The 18,402-nt window shown below is 35.7% G+C and overlaps 1 protein-coding gene across 1 annotated transcript in view; it reads right to left on the bottom strand.

Moving 5' to 3' along the window:
• The window catches only part of LOC128025942 (GPI-anchor transamidase), a 39,737-nt gene that overhangs the window by 10,057 nt on the left and 11,278 nt on the right, over positions 1 to 18,402 (bottom strand). Inside the window, exon 10 of the mRNA XM_052612578.1 lies at positions 3,453 to 3,528. Coding sequence (XP_052468538.1) covers positions 3,453 to 3,528 — 76 coding nt within the window. The remainder of the gene's footprint in view (positions 1 to 3,452; positions 3,529 to 18,402) is intronic.

Here is an 18,402-nt window from a genome sequence, read left to right as displayed (position 1 = left end):
TTAAATTGAAGAGTTTTATTTTGAAATTTCAGTATCAGTGTTGAAGCAAATAAATATAAATACATTTCTTTGTATTAAGAGTGCTCAGTGTTTCCGTTACATTTCAACTGTCATGTTAAAAATATTAGGTTAGATTAGATTTACTTTATTGTCATTGCCAGTGTACAGTACAAATATGTACAGTACATTCATACAAATATAAATATATGTGAATACACTATATGACACATGTACAGCTATGCACAGTATATACATTATACAGTACTGAAGTAGTGCAGTATTGCAGAGGAAAAAATACGGGTGTGAACATGGGATGGAGTTAAATTGTCTGATTGACTTAAATATATGAGAATGATAGTCAAAATACCATAAAAGCGCATTATTTTATGTAAATTAATATGAAAAAAACTCTCAGCTGTGTTGGGGGCCCTGTCAAGATTCTTTTCATGGGGCCCAAAATACTTAGCAGCGCCCCTGCTCATACAAGTGTCATTTTCATGTTAAAAATTCATGAAAATCATGTAGTTCTTTTGTAAAGGTGTACTCAGCACAACACCACAGAAACGAAGTAACAAAATGTCCTGTTACTTGCTGTTTCTCACGGTTGCAGCTGGATAGGACAAAAAGTAGCTTATGTTGCATCATGCCTGGTTACAACACTGTGTTAGGTGCATGAGCATAGTGAGGTTTACCTTAGCCAGAATCACTAATGACAGAGCAGAACTGGCCCAGAACTTTTTTAATTTAGTTTAAATTTTATAAATTTTACATTTAAATATAGTTTGAATTGTACTATATCTGGCAACTCATAATACATAGCACCATATGAAGGACTAAATTGCTTCCCCAGTTCAAGAATCTGCTGCACTATTTGAAAATTGTGGCAGACAGTAAACATCCGACTGAAGCAAATCTGCCATGGGCCAAAATCACACCTGCACAGCTTTTTGTCTGCCTGATAAGAATACTGTGGATTTGGGTTAAAAGCAAGCAGAGAAAATATAAGTGTTTGAACATAATGGGAATGGCAAATAACCAAACGCAATTCCTTTATTAAAATATGACTTCTGGACAAAATGTCCAAGCATTTGAAATTATCCCATCTGAAGACCAAAAGCAATGATCTCATATGAACCTACTGATTAAATACACACACACACACACACACACACACACATATATATATATTTCAACAGTAGGTCACATGAGATCATTACGTTTGATCTTCAGATGGAATCATTTCAAATGCTTGGACATTTTGTCCAGAAGTCATATTTTAATAAAGGAATCAGTAAAGAGACTCTCAGCTCAACATTCTCGCTAACAGAAATTGATGAAGAGAAAGAACGAGATGGATATAGAGAGATCAAAGGTTCTGATGTAGTCTGCATGAGTCCAGCACGCAGTGGGAGGGAATGTCCAATCATCAGATTCCAGACTGAACGAATGCTAGAGGAACGACTCCTCCAGTTCCATATCGCCTGCATTACCCCCCTGAATAGAGCATTCACATATTTATGAACATCATTAGCAAATCTCTGTTGTGACAGTTCGATATCATCAATCATGGCAGCCCTGAATCCATAGCAATATCCTGTAGTCCTCCAGATGATTTCTTAAACCCACTGGGGTTTGGACAGCAAAATCACTGTATCAAAAAGTGACAGGTGTTCCTTCAGCCACATTTGGATATGACAATCCCTGGATCACATTCAGGAAAATATTCAGGAATATAAAAGAAATACTGAAATATGTCTTAGATTTACGCAGAAATTTAGGAGTCAGTGTCCACCTCTAACATTTGGTTCATTCCGAGGTAGTTTGCAAGGATTTGGGCTGGTATGTAAATGCTGGAAATTAATTTGAAACCTCTCTAAGGCCAGAAACATTAAACAAATGCCAGAACAAGAATACGGTGATAAAATAAATCTTATGTTCTATGCAAATAACTCTCAAAAGTTAACTACAGTATAGTAGGCAGAGCACAGCAAATATCATTTTTGCATTCATATTTGCTAGACCCATATTTTCATTTCCATTCCTCTCTAATATATATATATATATATAGAGAGAGAGAGAGAAAGAGAGAGAAAGAGAAAGAGAGAGAGAGAGAGAGAGAGAGAGAGAGAGAGAGAGAAAGAGAGAGATTATGGCAGCAGAAGTCAAAATTACACTCATTCCCTTCAAAGCTCTTATTAGAAACCACATTGCAGCTGTAGTTTCCTGTAATGTAATGCAAAGGTACAATAACACAAAAATAAAGTGATGTAAATATACATTCATACAAAAAAAGAAAGTTTCATTTGGATTATTTTACAAATTAAGTACTGCAGGTTTGTATAAATGACTGACTACAGTAAAACAAGTTATCACTATTATTTCAATCTTCCGATTAGTTTTATTTAACAGCAACAAGAACAACAACGACAACAAAAAGTAATTTAATGAAAAAATGTCAATGAAAAAAAGTGAAAAACTGTTACTTAGGTGAGTCATTTGTTCAGGGCATGTTACAGTATAATAATAATTGTTCTTATGTGGATTTTAACAGTTACACACCAAAACAATTCACGGCATAAACATCTGTCCAAATGAAAGGTGCTCAGGAATAATGATTGAACTCTGGTCATTAACAAACCTTGATCACCCTGACCCTGTCTCAGATCCCATGTTTCCACTGCTTTGAGAGCTGTACAACACACAGCTGACTGTTACCAATTACGGTGAATTGCTGTCATTGTTTAAAAGTCTCAAAGTCATTGCACACCGAGTCCGAAAGTTTTGTCCTAAATTTTCAAACATAAAAAAATAAATACGGCCTCATGTTATGTCAATCACATTTACACACTGCCTCCAAAATATTCGTCCATCATAAAAAAATTGGGATCGGGTTCGATTCCGTTTTTCACATTCGTAGCAGGCATTTTGAGCGGTGTTTTGGCAGTTCAGAGCCACCGTACAAGCAAACGCCAAAATCCAGAATGGCAATTTTTAAGTTGATCCACTTCGTCTCGCAGCACAAAGCACTGTACATAGATCCTTGCACATTGTGCTCACAGAAATTGATGGTCTTCTTTTTAATATGTGGCTCTAGTATCGCTAGCAAAAACATCAAACTGAGCCACTGACATCCTGAAGTAAACTCTGAATGCTCCTGAGGGGGAACTCTCCTTCCTCTCTATATCTCATGATTGGATGAACCCAATATTTCATTTCTTTTTCTTTTTAAAGAAGCGAATTTTCAGGTCTTATTTGTACAAGCCCTAAATGTTTCCTCTATGATGCTACATGAATCTTTGCAGTACAACAGTGCAAATTGGTGCACCTCCTTTGAATCAAATACATAGTTCAGCTGGTAATGGGTTTCAGTAAGAAAGCTGTTAAACCCTCAGCCTGCTGTTTTCCGAACATTTCCTTATTTACACTTTCCAGCAACATTGAACTGGTCTTACCTGATGAATAATTTCAGCCACTGGGAGTTGATCCGCATATGTCAACGATTCGATTTGTATATCACTGCTTACGGACCTGAGGAAAAAAAAAACATGAAGAGATAACAGTCTTTACAGCAGACAAATCAGGTCATTTTAAATGTAATGTTATCAAATTTTGCCTAAGGTGAAAACAAAAAAAATTACTTGTTATGTATTCTGTAACATTGAAGCACCTTCTAATCTAGCTACAATACTATGCAGTGGGCAGAAGAAGCCAACGTGCAGCCATCCCCCTCATGGCCCCTTTGGCCCTCATGTAGACCAGTAAAGCTCAGGAAAAGACAAAAAGAGTCGGCTTCAGCCCGTCTGTCAGGGACTTCATACATGAGAGGCTGCTGAAAATAAATTCAGTATGCAGCTCTCAATACCGCACAATAACTGACTGAGATCGAGTGTGATCGGGAGTGGAAGGTATCAAAACAAAAACAATTTTCCTCGATTTCCTTGACGAAAAGAGGAAATGGTAGAGCTGTATGAAATGTATCTGTATATTTCGCTCAAGGAATACATGCATCCAGAGTTAGCTGGAGCAACACTATTACACAGCTTGTAGGACAAATAAAATGAATCAAGCAGTTTAAATATTCATTGGGTGACGTGGTGGTGGTGATTGACAGGTAATTTTAGAGGTGTCTTTGCAATTCACTGAACAAACAGCAAACAAACTGAAAAGTGTTTGCCTGAAGAATAATACTGGAGGTTAACAAAACGACTGTAGCACAGCTATGTGTTTGAGACCGGAGGCAATTGGTAATCTATAGTTGGGCACAGCATTTCACATGACAAAACATTCCTGTATTTCAATAAGTGGCCTGCACAGCCAATTCACGGCCGAGGGGATGAGGCTTGTTCTGTTAGCTGACAAAATGGCCTGTCAGTCTAGCCATGTATAGCATTGGTTTCAGTTCAAATGGCTAGACTGCTAGACTTGAATTACTGCAAAACGGAAAAGCAACAAGAACACAACTAGATTATTTACTGTCGGCTACAAAATCTGCACTCGAGCAATGGAACAGCAATGAAAACACTGCAGTAGCAATGAAACAAATCGTTTTTCACTGTTTCATACTGACAAGTAGTAACAAACTAAATTTTTTTATTAACGTTTTCAGAAGAAATCGCACTCTCCACAAAACTCCACATTGCCAGCAATGAGCTTGCTAATATGTTCTGAATTGGTTGTATCATTGCTGCTATGTGGCAGATGGGATATTTTTGTTGGTTGTTTTGTACTTTCTTGGCAAAGTCAAAAGAGCACACCTTTTTATATAATAATCTGATCCCATGATTTATATGCATCTCATATGGGGTGGTGTTAGCGCAGTGGATAAGACACATGCCTTTGGTGTGAGAGACCCAGTTCGAAACCACTGTGAGACACCAATGTGTCCCTGAACAAGACACTTAACCCCTAGTTGCTCCAGAGGCGTGCGACCTCTAACATATATAGCAAATGTAAGTCGCTTTGGATAAAAGCGCCAGCTAAATGAATAAATGTAAATGTAAATCCCAATATCTCAGAATCAGCCTTCAAATCTTTGTTGAGAATCTCCTCTACAAGCTGCACAGTTCAAGGTTCAATTCATGTATGTAATACAAATGACACAGGAAAAGTAATGCAACAAAATTTAATACTTAAGCCTAATTACACAGACACCAATTAACATCACTGGAGGTGATCCGTTGGTTTGCTACTTGACTCCATTATCCGACTGTGATACTTCCATTGGTTGTTGCTACATTACACTGCATTTGCATAAAGGCCCAGACACATCAAACAGATAAAAAAAGAACATCACCTCACATTGCCTGCCTTTTGGTCAGAAGGTTGTGCTTTAACATACCGCAAAGACTACAGTCCTCGGCCAACAAGCACATATGTTTTTGGCCTGTGTGAGCGAAAATTACTATTTTACTAAATTACCGAATTTATAGTATTGGAAAACAAATAGCGGGATGACCTACTACTTCCACCTGGATTTTGAAGTGCACATGCGATGGACACTTTACTATCCCATGAGGCCACGGCAGAGGTTTTTTGAATAACAGTGAATTGACACAACTGACACTGGTATAGGGCTGTAGCTATCAAATATTTTAGTAATCGAGTATTCTACCAAAAATTCCATCGATTAATCGAGTAATCAGATCAAATTAGTTTTTGCTTAATTAAAGTGCAATATTAATTATGCAAGAGAAAATAAGACTCCTGGGTCTCTTAAAATGAAAAACTTTTTCATTTTTTTTTTTTTTTTTTTAAATGTATAGAATGCAATGCATACATCAAAAATAAGCATTTAATTATTACCCATTGTTTCTCTGTCTTTACTTGTACTGTGAACAATGACAATAAAGTTGACAGATGAATTAAGTACATTTAAGTGCCATTCAGTTGGGGTTTTAAATAAAGCATTTTTTGAGACGCACATTAAACACATAAAACATTAATTTATCTTTTAATTATTTAAAATTTACTTAACTTTTTGGTAAAAAAAAGGGGATTTACTATAAAAAATAAAACATGGAAGAAATGTTGTGTGATTAAAACTTAAAAAAAAAAAAAAGGAAGATTTTTTTTTTTTTAGTAGTAGGCTATGTACATTCTGCTGAACAACAGTCTTTAACCGGACTTTTATTTTGAAGGGTTGGCGTGCCTTTCAAATGCTCATGAAGGGACTGTCAGAGCAGTTCTGGAGATGTTTACATGTGACGCGCCTCCATTCATTAACAGAGACACACATAACATGCAGGATTCATATTTAAACGGACTAATCCGGCTTAATATTTACAGATATTAGTCCATATCATGATTTGATGTAAATGCAATGAGCTATTTTTGATGAATTCATTCAAAATTAGGCAAATTCCTTGCCATTCCGCGTTAAACTGTAAATTCCATTTTTATGACTGGATTCCGCGATTCCCTCCGCGTTTTCTGCATCGCGGAAATCATAAGGCCCTAGCTGTGGTATGCCAGCTCTATCTTGCAATGGACACACGCCACGACGTTCTCTTTACGTTTGCCCGCGCCCTCAAATCAAAACACTGCTGATTCCTTGCAGTATGCAACTTCGGACGCAGAGCTTGTGTCTCCTTCCGCTTTGTGAGTGATGTAAACGCGTTGTCACATTAAAAAAATCATTGCCAAAGAACCTGATGTGAGATTTAAAATAAATTAAAAGAGGCTTCGAGGCAGAGGAATTTGCCTTGATCATTTTTTGTAATCGAGTTACTCGAGGAATCGTTTCACCCCTACACTGGTAGGTCATGTGATGTGTAACAGCATGGCAGATGTAGTACTGTACTGTAGAATTTAGTAGACTAAATCTACAGTAAATTCAGTCGGCTAAAATCGAATGTGTAGTGTAGTGCATTTATTAAGCATTTCTCTAAAATTTCTGAACTCATGATATATGTTTCATGTTAAGGTTTTATCATGATAGACACTGATTTAACTGCAGTGACACACAACATGCCTTTATGTTAAAATTAAATAAAACCACTTCTCATTAAGAACAAGAACATGGTCTTATTAATGAAATACCAATGGTTATATAGACTATTCATGCATTCTTTATAGCAACTTTTTCCATATTCTTTATTCTTTAAAGCAGACATACAGGCGCATCTCAGTAAATTAGAATGTTGCGCAAAAGTTCATTTATTTCAGTAAATCAACTCAAATTGTGAAACTTGTGTATTAAATAAATTCAGTGCACACAGACTGAAGTAGTTTAAGTCTTCGGTTCTTTTAATTGTGATGATTTTGGCTCACATTAAACTAAAACCCAACAATTCACTATCTCAAAAAATTAGAATATGACGGCATGCCAATCAGCTAATCAACTCAAAACACCTACAAAGGTTTCCTGAGCCTTCATAATGGTCTCTCAGTTTGGTTCAGTAGGCAACACAATCATGGGGAAGACTGCTGATCTGGCAGTTGTCCAGAAGACAATCACTGACACCCTTCACAAGGAGGACACGCCATAAACATTCATTGCCAAAGAAGCTGGCTGTTCAAAGAGTCCTGTATCCAAGCATGTTAACAGAAAGTTGAGTGGAAGTAAAAGTGTAGAAGAAAAAGATGCACAACCAACCGAGAGAACCGCAGCCTTATGAGGATTGTCAAGCAAAATTGATGAAAGAATTTGAGTGAACTTCACAAGGAATGGACTGAAGCTGGGGTCAAGGCATACAGATGTGTCAAGGAATTGGTCTACAGTTGTCGTATTCCTCTTGTTAAGCCACTCCTGAACCACAGACAATGTCAGAGGCGTCTTACCTGGGCTAAGGAGAAGAAGAACTGGATGTTGCCCGGTGGTCCAAAGTCCTCTTTTCAGATGAGAGCAAGTTTTGTATTTCATTTGGAAACCAAGGTCCTAGAGTCTGGAGGAAGGGTGGAGGAAGCTCATAGTACAAGTTGCTTAAAGTTAAGTTTACACAGTCTGTGATGATTTGTGGTGCAATGTCATCTGCTGGTGTTGGTCCATGCAAGCCACAACACCCGTTTACCAAGAAATCTTGGAGCACTTCATGCTTCCTTCTGCTGACCAGCTTTTTGAGTATGCTGATTTTATTTTCCAGCAGGATTTGGCACCTGCCCACACTGCCAAAAGCACCAAAAGTTGGTTAAATGACCATGATGTTGGTGTGCTTGACTGGCCAGCAAACTCACCAGACCTGAACCCCATAGAGAATCTATGGGCTATTGTCAAGAGGAAGATGAGAAACAAGAGACCAAACAATGCAGATGAGCTAAAGGCCACTGTCAAAGAAACCTTGACTTCCATACTACCTCAGCAGTGCCACAAACTGATCACATCCATGCCACGCCGAATTGAGGGAGTAATTAATGCAAAAGGAGCCCGTACCAAGTATTGAGTACATGCAGTAAATGAACATACTTTTCTAGAAGGCCAACAATTCACTAACACATTTTTTTTTATTGTTCTTATGAAGTATTCTAATTTGTTGAGATTGAACAAATTAGGGGTTGAATTGGTGGGGTTTTGTTAAAGGTGAGCCAAAATCATCACAATTAAAATAACCAAAGACTTAAATGTGTGTACTGAATTTATTTAGTACATAGTTTCACAAATTGAGTTGAATTACTGAAATGAACTTTTCCAGGACATTCCAATTTATTGACCTGCACCTGTTTTTATTTCTATAAATAAATTTAGATGAATCTTTACGGCTACTAAAGTCAAGAGCAGTGAGTGATTTTCTTTTGTTGCTTAATTAACATCAATGACTCAATTGCAACTAAATTAGTCCCTTTAAACCGAATGCACAGTTGCAATGGATGCAATGTTCTGATACGTTCTCTCTACTGTTCATGTTCACTTAAGAAGTTATCAACTGTGTTTACATGAAGACTTGTCAAAAGAGACAATTCAACATAATTTTGTCTGTAATTCTTTATTCATCTGACACGAAAGAGGCCACTCCCACACTGTGAGACACGCTTTCTGTGTGTGTATTCTTTAGTGTCAGCGCCCTGAAAACTGGACCGAATTAAGTTCTCTCTTGAGTCGTCAGATTTATCCATATGTTTGCTCTTCTCTTACTCCCACATATTTGAATTTTTGACCATTTTATGAGACATGTAGCAAGCGTATTTTAGCTTATGTCCTGCCAGTTCAAATGTACGCATCTTAGCTCATAACTATGAAGTAGAGTCCTTCTGAATGAATCCCTTTCCAAATCGTCCCTCCCTAACATTTTTGACTCTTTTTTTTATTTGTTGATAAAAATGTCAATAGATTTTCATCATAGTTTTTGTCATTCAAAAGTAGTTTCGGTTCGTTATTGTCTTATTGATCTGGGTGGGGAAAAAATGTAGTTGACAAAAATTATTCGTCAACGAAATGAACAGCTTTTGCAAACACCACTAAGTCAGGAAATATGTCTCAATGCAGCAAATAAACCATTTAAAGAGACTCAAAATGATTCATCATTCATAACTGCAATTTCGCAGCTGTTATACAGGATAAACTTTTAATCTAAGAGTTATGGTAAATTCATAAGAAAAACCATCAGAAGGTTTCTAGAGAGGGTGAGTGTGTACTGAAAGTACACTTCCATTTCCTTTACGCCCACACCATACCTCCTGATTTATTTTTCATCTCGTAACATCACCTGACATTTAATTACTTTGAGACTTGAGATCTGCGCTAGGCAGTCAACATCATCACCCTCGGCAAACCTGAATCACAATATAGTCTGGTAAAGAGTGGGCATGTATTATAAAGACGAGTGGGGAGTCTATTAAACCGTCCTCCTCTGTAAACTTAATTTACCTAATGGAAGCCCTCTGATAAAGCAGCAGTGAATGCGGAGGAAAGGAGGCAGAAAACAGGATGGCTAGAATGATTTAGTGTTGTAACACCTCTACTGTCATGCTCAGAGAGACATCTTATGGAGGGAGAGAATAAGAGCCGTGTTGTTTTAAACACACTAGAGAACATGATGTTCTGCTATGCTGGAAACCTAAAGGGGTAATTCACCCAAAAATGAATATTCATCATTTTCTCACCCTCATGTTGTTCCAATCTAGTAGGACCTTTTTTCATTTGAAAGAGTACACCTGCTATTTAACTAATTTGATGTGGGGGTTCAACTGAATTGACTGGAAATCAATAATGACACTATTGTCTTGTGTAGTTGAACTATAGTTGAACTGAACTTGTTTCACGATTGATGAACTCTGATGAACTCTTCACAACATTGACCCTGTTACTGAACTAAACTGAATCAGCACTGGACTAAATTGAGCTGAATGACACTATTGTCTTCCATAGAGCTGCTTTTCAGCTGAAACTGAATTGGTTCCATAATTTCCTGTTTTTTATACTGTGAAGTTGCTTTGAAACTGTGTGTATCATATGAAACCCTTTATACAGTGTAGGGAAACACCGATACAACTTTTTCCAGTACTCACCTGATACCGATACTTTCATTTCTGGTACTTGCCGATACAGAGTACAGATAACAATATTTTTATTGCATTTGTACATTTTGAAAAAATTGGGTAAAGAAACCAAAAGAGTATTGATTTATTAAATAGATACAGTCAAACCAAAATTTATTCAGATGCCTTCAACATTTCACATAATCAAGGTTCATTGCTCCATTTCAGCGGCTTAGTGCTGTAATCATGCGCTTTGCTGTAATGATGCAGGGTACCACTCATTATACATTTTCTAACTGTGACATTTTCACAAATAGAAGTCGCTTTTTTTTTTATCTGAAAGTCGCTGCGATTTATATTCCAAAGCCACTCATATAATGCAGAAAAACTCAAGCGAGCAAAGCGCAAAACATCATGCATGTACGTATCTGCACTGGTGCTGGACAAGTATAACGCACTGCCTAGTGCATTACACGCAGCCTGCTAGATTCACTTTCACCAGACAGTCATGCATGCCTAAGGTTGAAAATAAATTATGTTTGTAGCGAATGTCCCTATAAATGGTCTTATTTTTACAATTTAGTTTTAATCTAAATGTGTTTGCTAAGTGAGTGAACATCAAAGATCACACAACAGAAGTGCGCAAGCTCTCTCTCTCCCTCCCTCTCCCAACCTATAAGTAACTTGTTGCATTGTTTTACTTACTTGTTTTTTACCTATCCGACCAAACCACAAACTTTCCAGTGGTTAAATGTATTCACTCGACAAGCTCAAGCATCTCTGCCGCCGCACGCTCAATCGACTCAGCTCGCACATGTCAGATATACATGCGTTAATAATAACTCAATTCTCCTGTCTGTTGTTCTGTTGGCTGTGTTTCTTTGTCTGAATGTGGCACTTACCACATTCTGTGTGGTATCGGCATTTGGTATCAGGGCATGTACGAGAACAGGTGCCCAGTATCTGTATCGGTGCATCCCTAATGGGGTACAGAAAATAATCACACCCCTTGATAATAATTATATTTTGTTGCACTACGAAGGACTGAAATGCTCCAGGAAAGCTCTTTTCATGCTGAGCCAATCAAAATGACACAGATGATCACAGTTGGAAGTCAAATGGCTTTGTGTGTCATTGAGAAGGTGATTAGATACACCTAACTGAGTTTACAAGTCATTTTTAGGAGGGGGTGATTATTTTCCCAACTCAGCGATTCTGTTTTTTTTTATTTCTTACATGTTGGTATATTTTTCACTTGAATGTTATAAGTTGCACTGAAATGCACCTGGATAAAAAACAAATGCTGTGTCCATCTTCATTTCAGGCTGATTGGGGTGATTATTTTCTATATCCACTGTAAATACCGTATTTTTCGGACTATGAGTCGCATCAGTCCAAAAATACGTCATGATGAGGAAAAAAAAAACATATATAAGTCGCACTGGACTATAAGTCGCATTTATTTACAACCAAGAGAAAACATTACCGTCTACAGCCGCGAGAGGGCGCTCTATGTTTTCAGTGTATGCTACAGGAGCACTGAGCAGCACAGAGCGCCCTCTCGCGGCTGGAGACGGTAATGTTTTATCTTGGTTAATTTCTCTTTGTTCATGTCAAATTAATTTTAATAAATAAATCACACCTGACTATAAGTCCCAGGACCAGCCAGACTATGAAAAAAAAAGTGTGACTTATAGTAATTGTGTAATTGTGACTTGACTATAAGAAGTGAACCTGTACATTTTTTTTATTTATCTGAAGCCATACAATAGCTTTGTGTGAGGAAAAGACTGAAATTATCTATTAAGATTTTATTAACACTTTACAATAAGGTTCAATAGTTAACATTAATCAATTACTCTAGTTAACATGAACTTAAAATGAACAATACTTCTACAGCATTTATTAATCTTAGTTCATGTTAATTTCAAAATAACACAAAACTGTTAAATATTTCAAATGTTTTTGAAAAGACTCTCATGCTCAACAAGACTTGATTTATTTTGTCAGAAATACAGTAAAACTTTAATATTGTGAAATATTATTTCAATTTACAATTAAAATTTAAAAGAACCGTTTTTGATTTGTATATATTTCAGAATTTAATTTATTCCTGTGATGCAAAGCTGATTTTTCAGCAACCATTTCATCACTTTAGTTTCACATTTTCCTTTAGAAATCAATAAAAAATTATGATTTGGTGTTCAGATCTTATCAATTATTATTGTTGCTTATTTATTAACAATGGCTCTTATTATCATCAATATTGAAAACAGTTTTTGCTGATTAATATTTTTTGTGGAAACTATGAAATGCTTTCAGGATACTTTGATGAACAGAAAGTTCAATGAACAGCATTTATTAGAAATAGAAATCTTTTGTAACATTATAAATGGCTTTACTGTTTATCAATTTAATGCATTTTTTCTTCTTTTCCTTTTTTTTTTCTTTTTTAACTTTCAAGTTATGACACTCTTTGGAAACCTGAAATCTGGGTTCCATAGAAGACAGAAAGTCAAAGCTGTTAACCAAAGAAGGTTAAGTGAAAGCTGTCCACCCCTAATGGCTTGTGGGCACGTTGTTTCCACATGACAGACAAGTGTTGCTCCAGATGTGACACAACTAGTCCATAATGTCAGAGGCCCAGACAGAGTGAGCAAGGTGACCGGGCCTTCGAGACTGGACTCATGTCCTTGTCAAGGCAGTCTGATGGTAAAAGACAGCAGGGACATCAGCCATGCATGACAGCTGTAAGACAGCGAGAGACAGGGGACAGAGACCTCCCCTCAGGTGCATATGCTGCCGTTTCAGCCACAGATGTGCCAGTATAGTGAGTCATGACAGCCTGTGACCGTGGGGAAAGAGAGAATACTTCCACTTCCCAAAGCAACAGTCACTGTTAGAAACTAGCACTGGTTGACAGCTTGTTCAGAGCATAGGCTGATGAACCGGTGACCTAACCTACTTCGGTATGCTTGAAATGTCAGTTATTAAGAACAAAACTAAAACTATCACCATTATTTAGTATTATTTTACTATTTTTTCTGTTATGATTGTGAACTATTGTGATGCTTTTATCAGCTGTTTGGACTCTCATTCTGATGGCACCCATTTACTGCAGAGAATAAATTGATGATGAAATTAGTCTGTTCTGATGAAGAAACAAAACCATTTACATCTTGGATGATCTGGAGGTCAGAAAAGTTTCAGGAAATTTTCATTTCAATATACTCACCTGCCAATTTTTTTTAAATCTGTGTGAATTTATTTGCTTTTGTTGAACAGAAAAGAAAATATTCTGAAGAATGTAAATAGTTGGTGGTAATCACTGAGTTACATAGTATTTTTTTTTTCCATAATATGGAATTCAATGGCTCCCATCATTCTTTAGAATATTTTCCTTTTTACTCAATAGAAGAAAGACACTCAGTACAGGACCATTTCTCACTATTAACCATTTGCTTATTAGCATGCAAAATAATAGCATATTGGCTGTTTAGATAATTGCAAAGTACATATTAAAGGGACAGTTCACACAAAAATGAAAATTACCTCATGATTTACTTTCCCATTTCTGAAGCAAGGTATTGCCCATTATTTGTATAAGAAAATATCCATATTTAAAACTTTATAAACCGTAATCTCTGGCTTCCGCTAACTGCTGTACACATTTTCACAAGAGTGGCATTCCGGACGAATGCAGACGACTTAGGACGTAGACGACTTAGGACGTAGGCATAGTGCAATCTCTGGTGAAAATATGCCAAGTCTCACGAGAACCAAATTTGGTTTACAGCAAAGGAAAATCAGTCTACTGTACTCTTGGTTTATACTGGAATCCTCCGACATTTGTCTTTACAAATCCTCATTTTGTACTTCTAATTTGTGACCAGTCTATTTTGTTTTCTTACGCTACACATACATCTACGTAATCTGCTGGAGCGCTACTCTCTCATGTACGTGCGTATGACAGTGGATTATGGTTTACAAAGGTTTAAATATGGATATTTTTCTTACACAAACGCATAGCTTCACTTCAGATGGTCTTTATTAACCCCTTGAGCCATGTGAGGCACATTTTATGATAGATGGATGCACTTTTTTGGGCTTTAAAATCTCGACCACTATTCACTGCCATTATAAAACCTGTAAGAGACAGGACTTTTTTTTTTTTTTTAAGAATGAAGTTATGTACACCTAGGATGGCTTGAAAGTGAGTAAATCATGGGGTATTTTTTTTTATTTTTGGGTGAATCATTTCTTTAATGCCTTATTCCGCATGACCTTATTTTAGATGATCCCTTAAAAGGGTCATTATATATATATATATATATATATATATATATATATATATATATATATATATATATATATATATATATATATATAAAATGTATTTTCCACATACTGTACATTATTGTTTCTCCTCTAATGCCCCTCCTTTCTGAAAGGTCTCGATTTTTACAAAGCTCATCAGTTTGAAAAGTGAAGTGTGCTCTGATTGGCCAGTTATCCAGTGTATTGTGATTAGCCTCAAGCCTCAAGCGTGTGACAGAAATGTTACACCCCTTAACATACTGTGATGCATGCCCCAGTCAGAACACCGGCGCGACAAGACAATAACAATAAAACCCATTACAAACAAGCCATTTGTTGCATCCAGTGGGGACATAATTAAGGATTATAATGACCAGTTCTGCAATTGTGATTAAAGATCAGATTAGGGGGGCATGGATGAGTCTTGACTTTTATAAAGAATATCTCTTTGAGTTGAAAACTTTAGTCTTTGCAACTTTAGGGATTTAATCAATTCACAAACAGTGTGTAACACTTCAAAGAGAAAGGAAAATTTTAAATCGCATCATATGACTCCTTTAAACCTACTCCATACACTCTCAGGAAAAAGGTACAAAAGTTGTCACTGGAGTGGTACCTTTTCAAAAGGCACATCTTTGTACCTAAAGAGTCCATATTAGTCCTGTACCTTAAAGGTACATATTAAAGTGAACATGTTTGTACCTAAAATGTACAAATGTGTACCCTTTGAAAGGATACCACCCCATTGACAGCTTTTGTACATTTATTTCTGAGAGCGAACATTAACTTAACAACTACCTTTGCTGAGGAGAAACTGAATATACGTTCCCTAATGTATTCCCTAATCCTAAATGATTACTGCAATATGCCTTTAATCATGTGATGTAGACAATAGGTACAGCCTCATTTGACTGGTTTATCCTAAAGAACTAAGAATCTAACTTTCATTAGATTTAGGAAAATTTTGTAAAATTCTTTTTTCACCTTCCAGCCAAAAGAAAAAAAATAAATGCAAAAAGGACACTGGAGGGGATCCAAGAAATTCAGCTTCAAGATGATAAGGGACGTGTGTAATCACTTATCTAATTGTGTATGCCTGCAGCAGACTTAAATAAATAAACAAGATAATTCATTCATTTATGTGAACACTGCAGAATGCAGTGAAATAGTATTATTATTATTCAAAAAGTTTCCATGGTCCATAGTTCAGTATAACTTGGTTTTCAATTAGAAATTTTTTTTTTTTCAGTAACCAACAATATTAATAAAAAGAATAATAATAATAAATCAGAAAGCATGGAAGACTTAAACGATTTAGCTAAGTGAGCTGTACATGTTAATTAGTTATAAATTATCTTTGAAGATTAAAAAAAGGTATAATGTTGTTTACATAATCTGACTTTTAACCCTGACAAGAGTAAATAATGAAATAATGTAGTAATGCAGGCTTTCTGGTCAAAAGCACTGTAGTTTCAGATGAATTAGGATTCAGATAGGTCCAAATTTAATTTAATTTTAATGATATATGCTGCTATTCAAATACAGCTACAGTAAGTCAAATTAATTCACTACAAAATGATGCTAAGGAATCTAATATGTGTTTATCTAGTCTTATCCACACACTGACTGCATTACAGAATAGTCTGACAGCAGAGAAAACCTGTAATATATATATATATATATATATATATATATATATATATATATATATATATATATATATATATATATGATTTTCTTTTCAGATTAGTAAACCAAGAAATACTACTGCCATCTTGTGGCCTACATGTTTCATGGCACAATGCTGCCAATGCTGTTAGTTTTTTAGTCTCTAGCACCCATTTATCATTACATGGATCACTTTTTTGAAACTCTTATCACAGTAAGCTCAACAGCAGTCTTCACGGGTCAAACTGTGTCTCATTGCTTTGGCACAAAATGCATTTAATGACTCCATCAAACTGAATTATTTTCTCACTAAGACAACCACCACCAAAATTCCTACAAAATGTACATACATGCCATTTGCATGTTGGCATACACTTTTCAAAATGGATAAAAATTATGTTCAAAACTTAACATAATACAAAACTGAATAAGACTGTAATGTAAAATCACACATATTTGGAGTAACTTTTGTTACAGTACTGTAGCTGTGGTCATGCTCTCAAAAATTTCCTGCTCCTATTTGGATTTGATATTCTTCCAGCCCCTTCACCAAAGGTCAACTGCAGTCGCACAGATCTCATCTGAGACTAGGCCTTCCTTCTTTTTGTCTTCCGCCCTCTTGGACATTTCCCTCTTGTTTTATTTGAGCACTTTGTTTTGACCTGAAGCCAAAGGACCCTTTTGTAGCTACTTTATTCACAGTAAGGTTCTGAATAATGGTGTTTAAATAATTCAGCTCGCTCAAGTTCACATAGCGAGGACTGTCTGCTAAATGTGTTTTGAAGAGAAGGTTTAACAGATCTTTCTATTAGAAAAGTCATATTTATCATACTGGAAACCTATGTGACCCAATATGGGAGATTTCTCAATAACCATGGTTTCTCAATAACCAAAATCATTAGTGGGTCATTAGAGGAGTCAACATAACTAATACAAACAGCTACAATGCTTCTAATGCTTCATTAAATTAGACTGCTTGCTCTGGAACATTTCAAACGGGTTAATAAGGCCTGTCGCTCATAACGCCAAACACTCATTAAAAAATATATATTAATTAAGCCAGACCAAAGAAAATATATAAATATTATTATTAAATATATTTTAAATTTTCACATTAAAAGGGACATTCAATTATGAAAGCCAGTTTCAGCCACAATATAAAAAAAAAATCAATGAATGAATAAATTAAAGTGACTTTTTTTTCTAGCAATTCAGAGAAAATACATTTATAAAAATAAAAATTGTGAGATAAAAAGCCAAAATTATTTTTATTATTTTTTTTTTTAATCAGTGGTGGAAACAATCTTAAATATTAAATGGCCAGTCCACCCAAAAATACAATGTTGGTTACCAAAATTCTTCCAAATATTTTATATTACGTTCCACAGAAGAAAGAAAATCATACGTTTTGAATATCATCCCTTTAAGAGCATGCCTATAAGCAGGGATGCACATCATTTTTTTCCACCTGGTTCTTATAAGAGAACCTTGAGACTCCTCACACTGCATATAGCGTGACCCATTAAAGGCAACTATAAAAAATTAATTAATAATAGTTATAATATTATTACACTTTATTTTTTTTAATTAAATAATAGTAAATAAACTAAATAATAGTGTGTGATATTATTACAAATAAAAAGCAGTCCTAGTATTAAATACAAATGCATTTATTTTATAGTAAATAAACTTAAAAATAAAATGCTAATATTTCCTACTACATTGTTTGCCTCTTTAAGTAGAATCGCTTTATGTATTCCCCAATTTTAAGTCGCTTTGGATAATAGCGTCTAAAAATAAATAAATAAAAGCGTTTTCATCATATCCAAACTTAAAATCAGCAGGCTTTTATTTTGGCAGGTTGCCGGCAAGTAAGTATACGCGCTTCCGGATTTAGCACTGCTGCTGATTAAAGAGCGTCAGTGGATGCTAGAAAAAACTGCTAGAAAAAATGTCAGAATTGTGAGATAAGTCACTTTCATTCATTCATTCATTGATTTTTTTGTT

Source organism: Carassius gibelio, chromosome A2 (assembly GCF_023724105.1).
Source record: "Carassius gibelio isolate Cgi1373 ecotype wild population from Czech Republic chromosome A2, carGib1.2-hapl.c, whole genome shotgun sequence".
Classification (NCBI taxonomy): domain Eukaryota; kingdom Metazoa; phylum Chordata; class Actinopteri; order Cypriniformes; family Cyprinidae; genus Carassius; species Carassius gibelio.
This window is presented reverse-complemented; position numbering and strand designations above follow the sequence as displayed.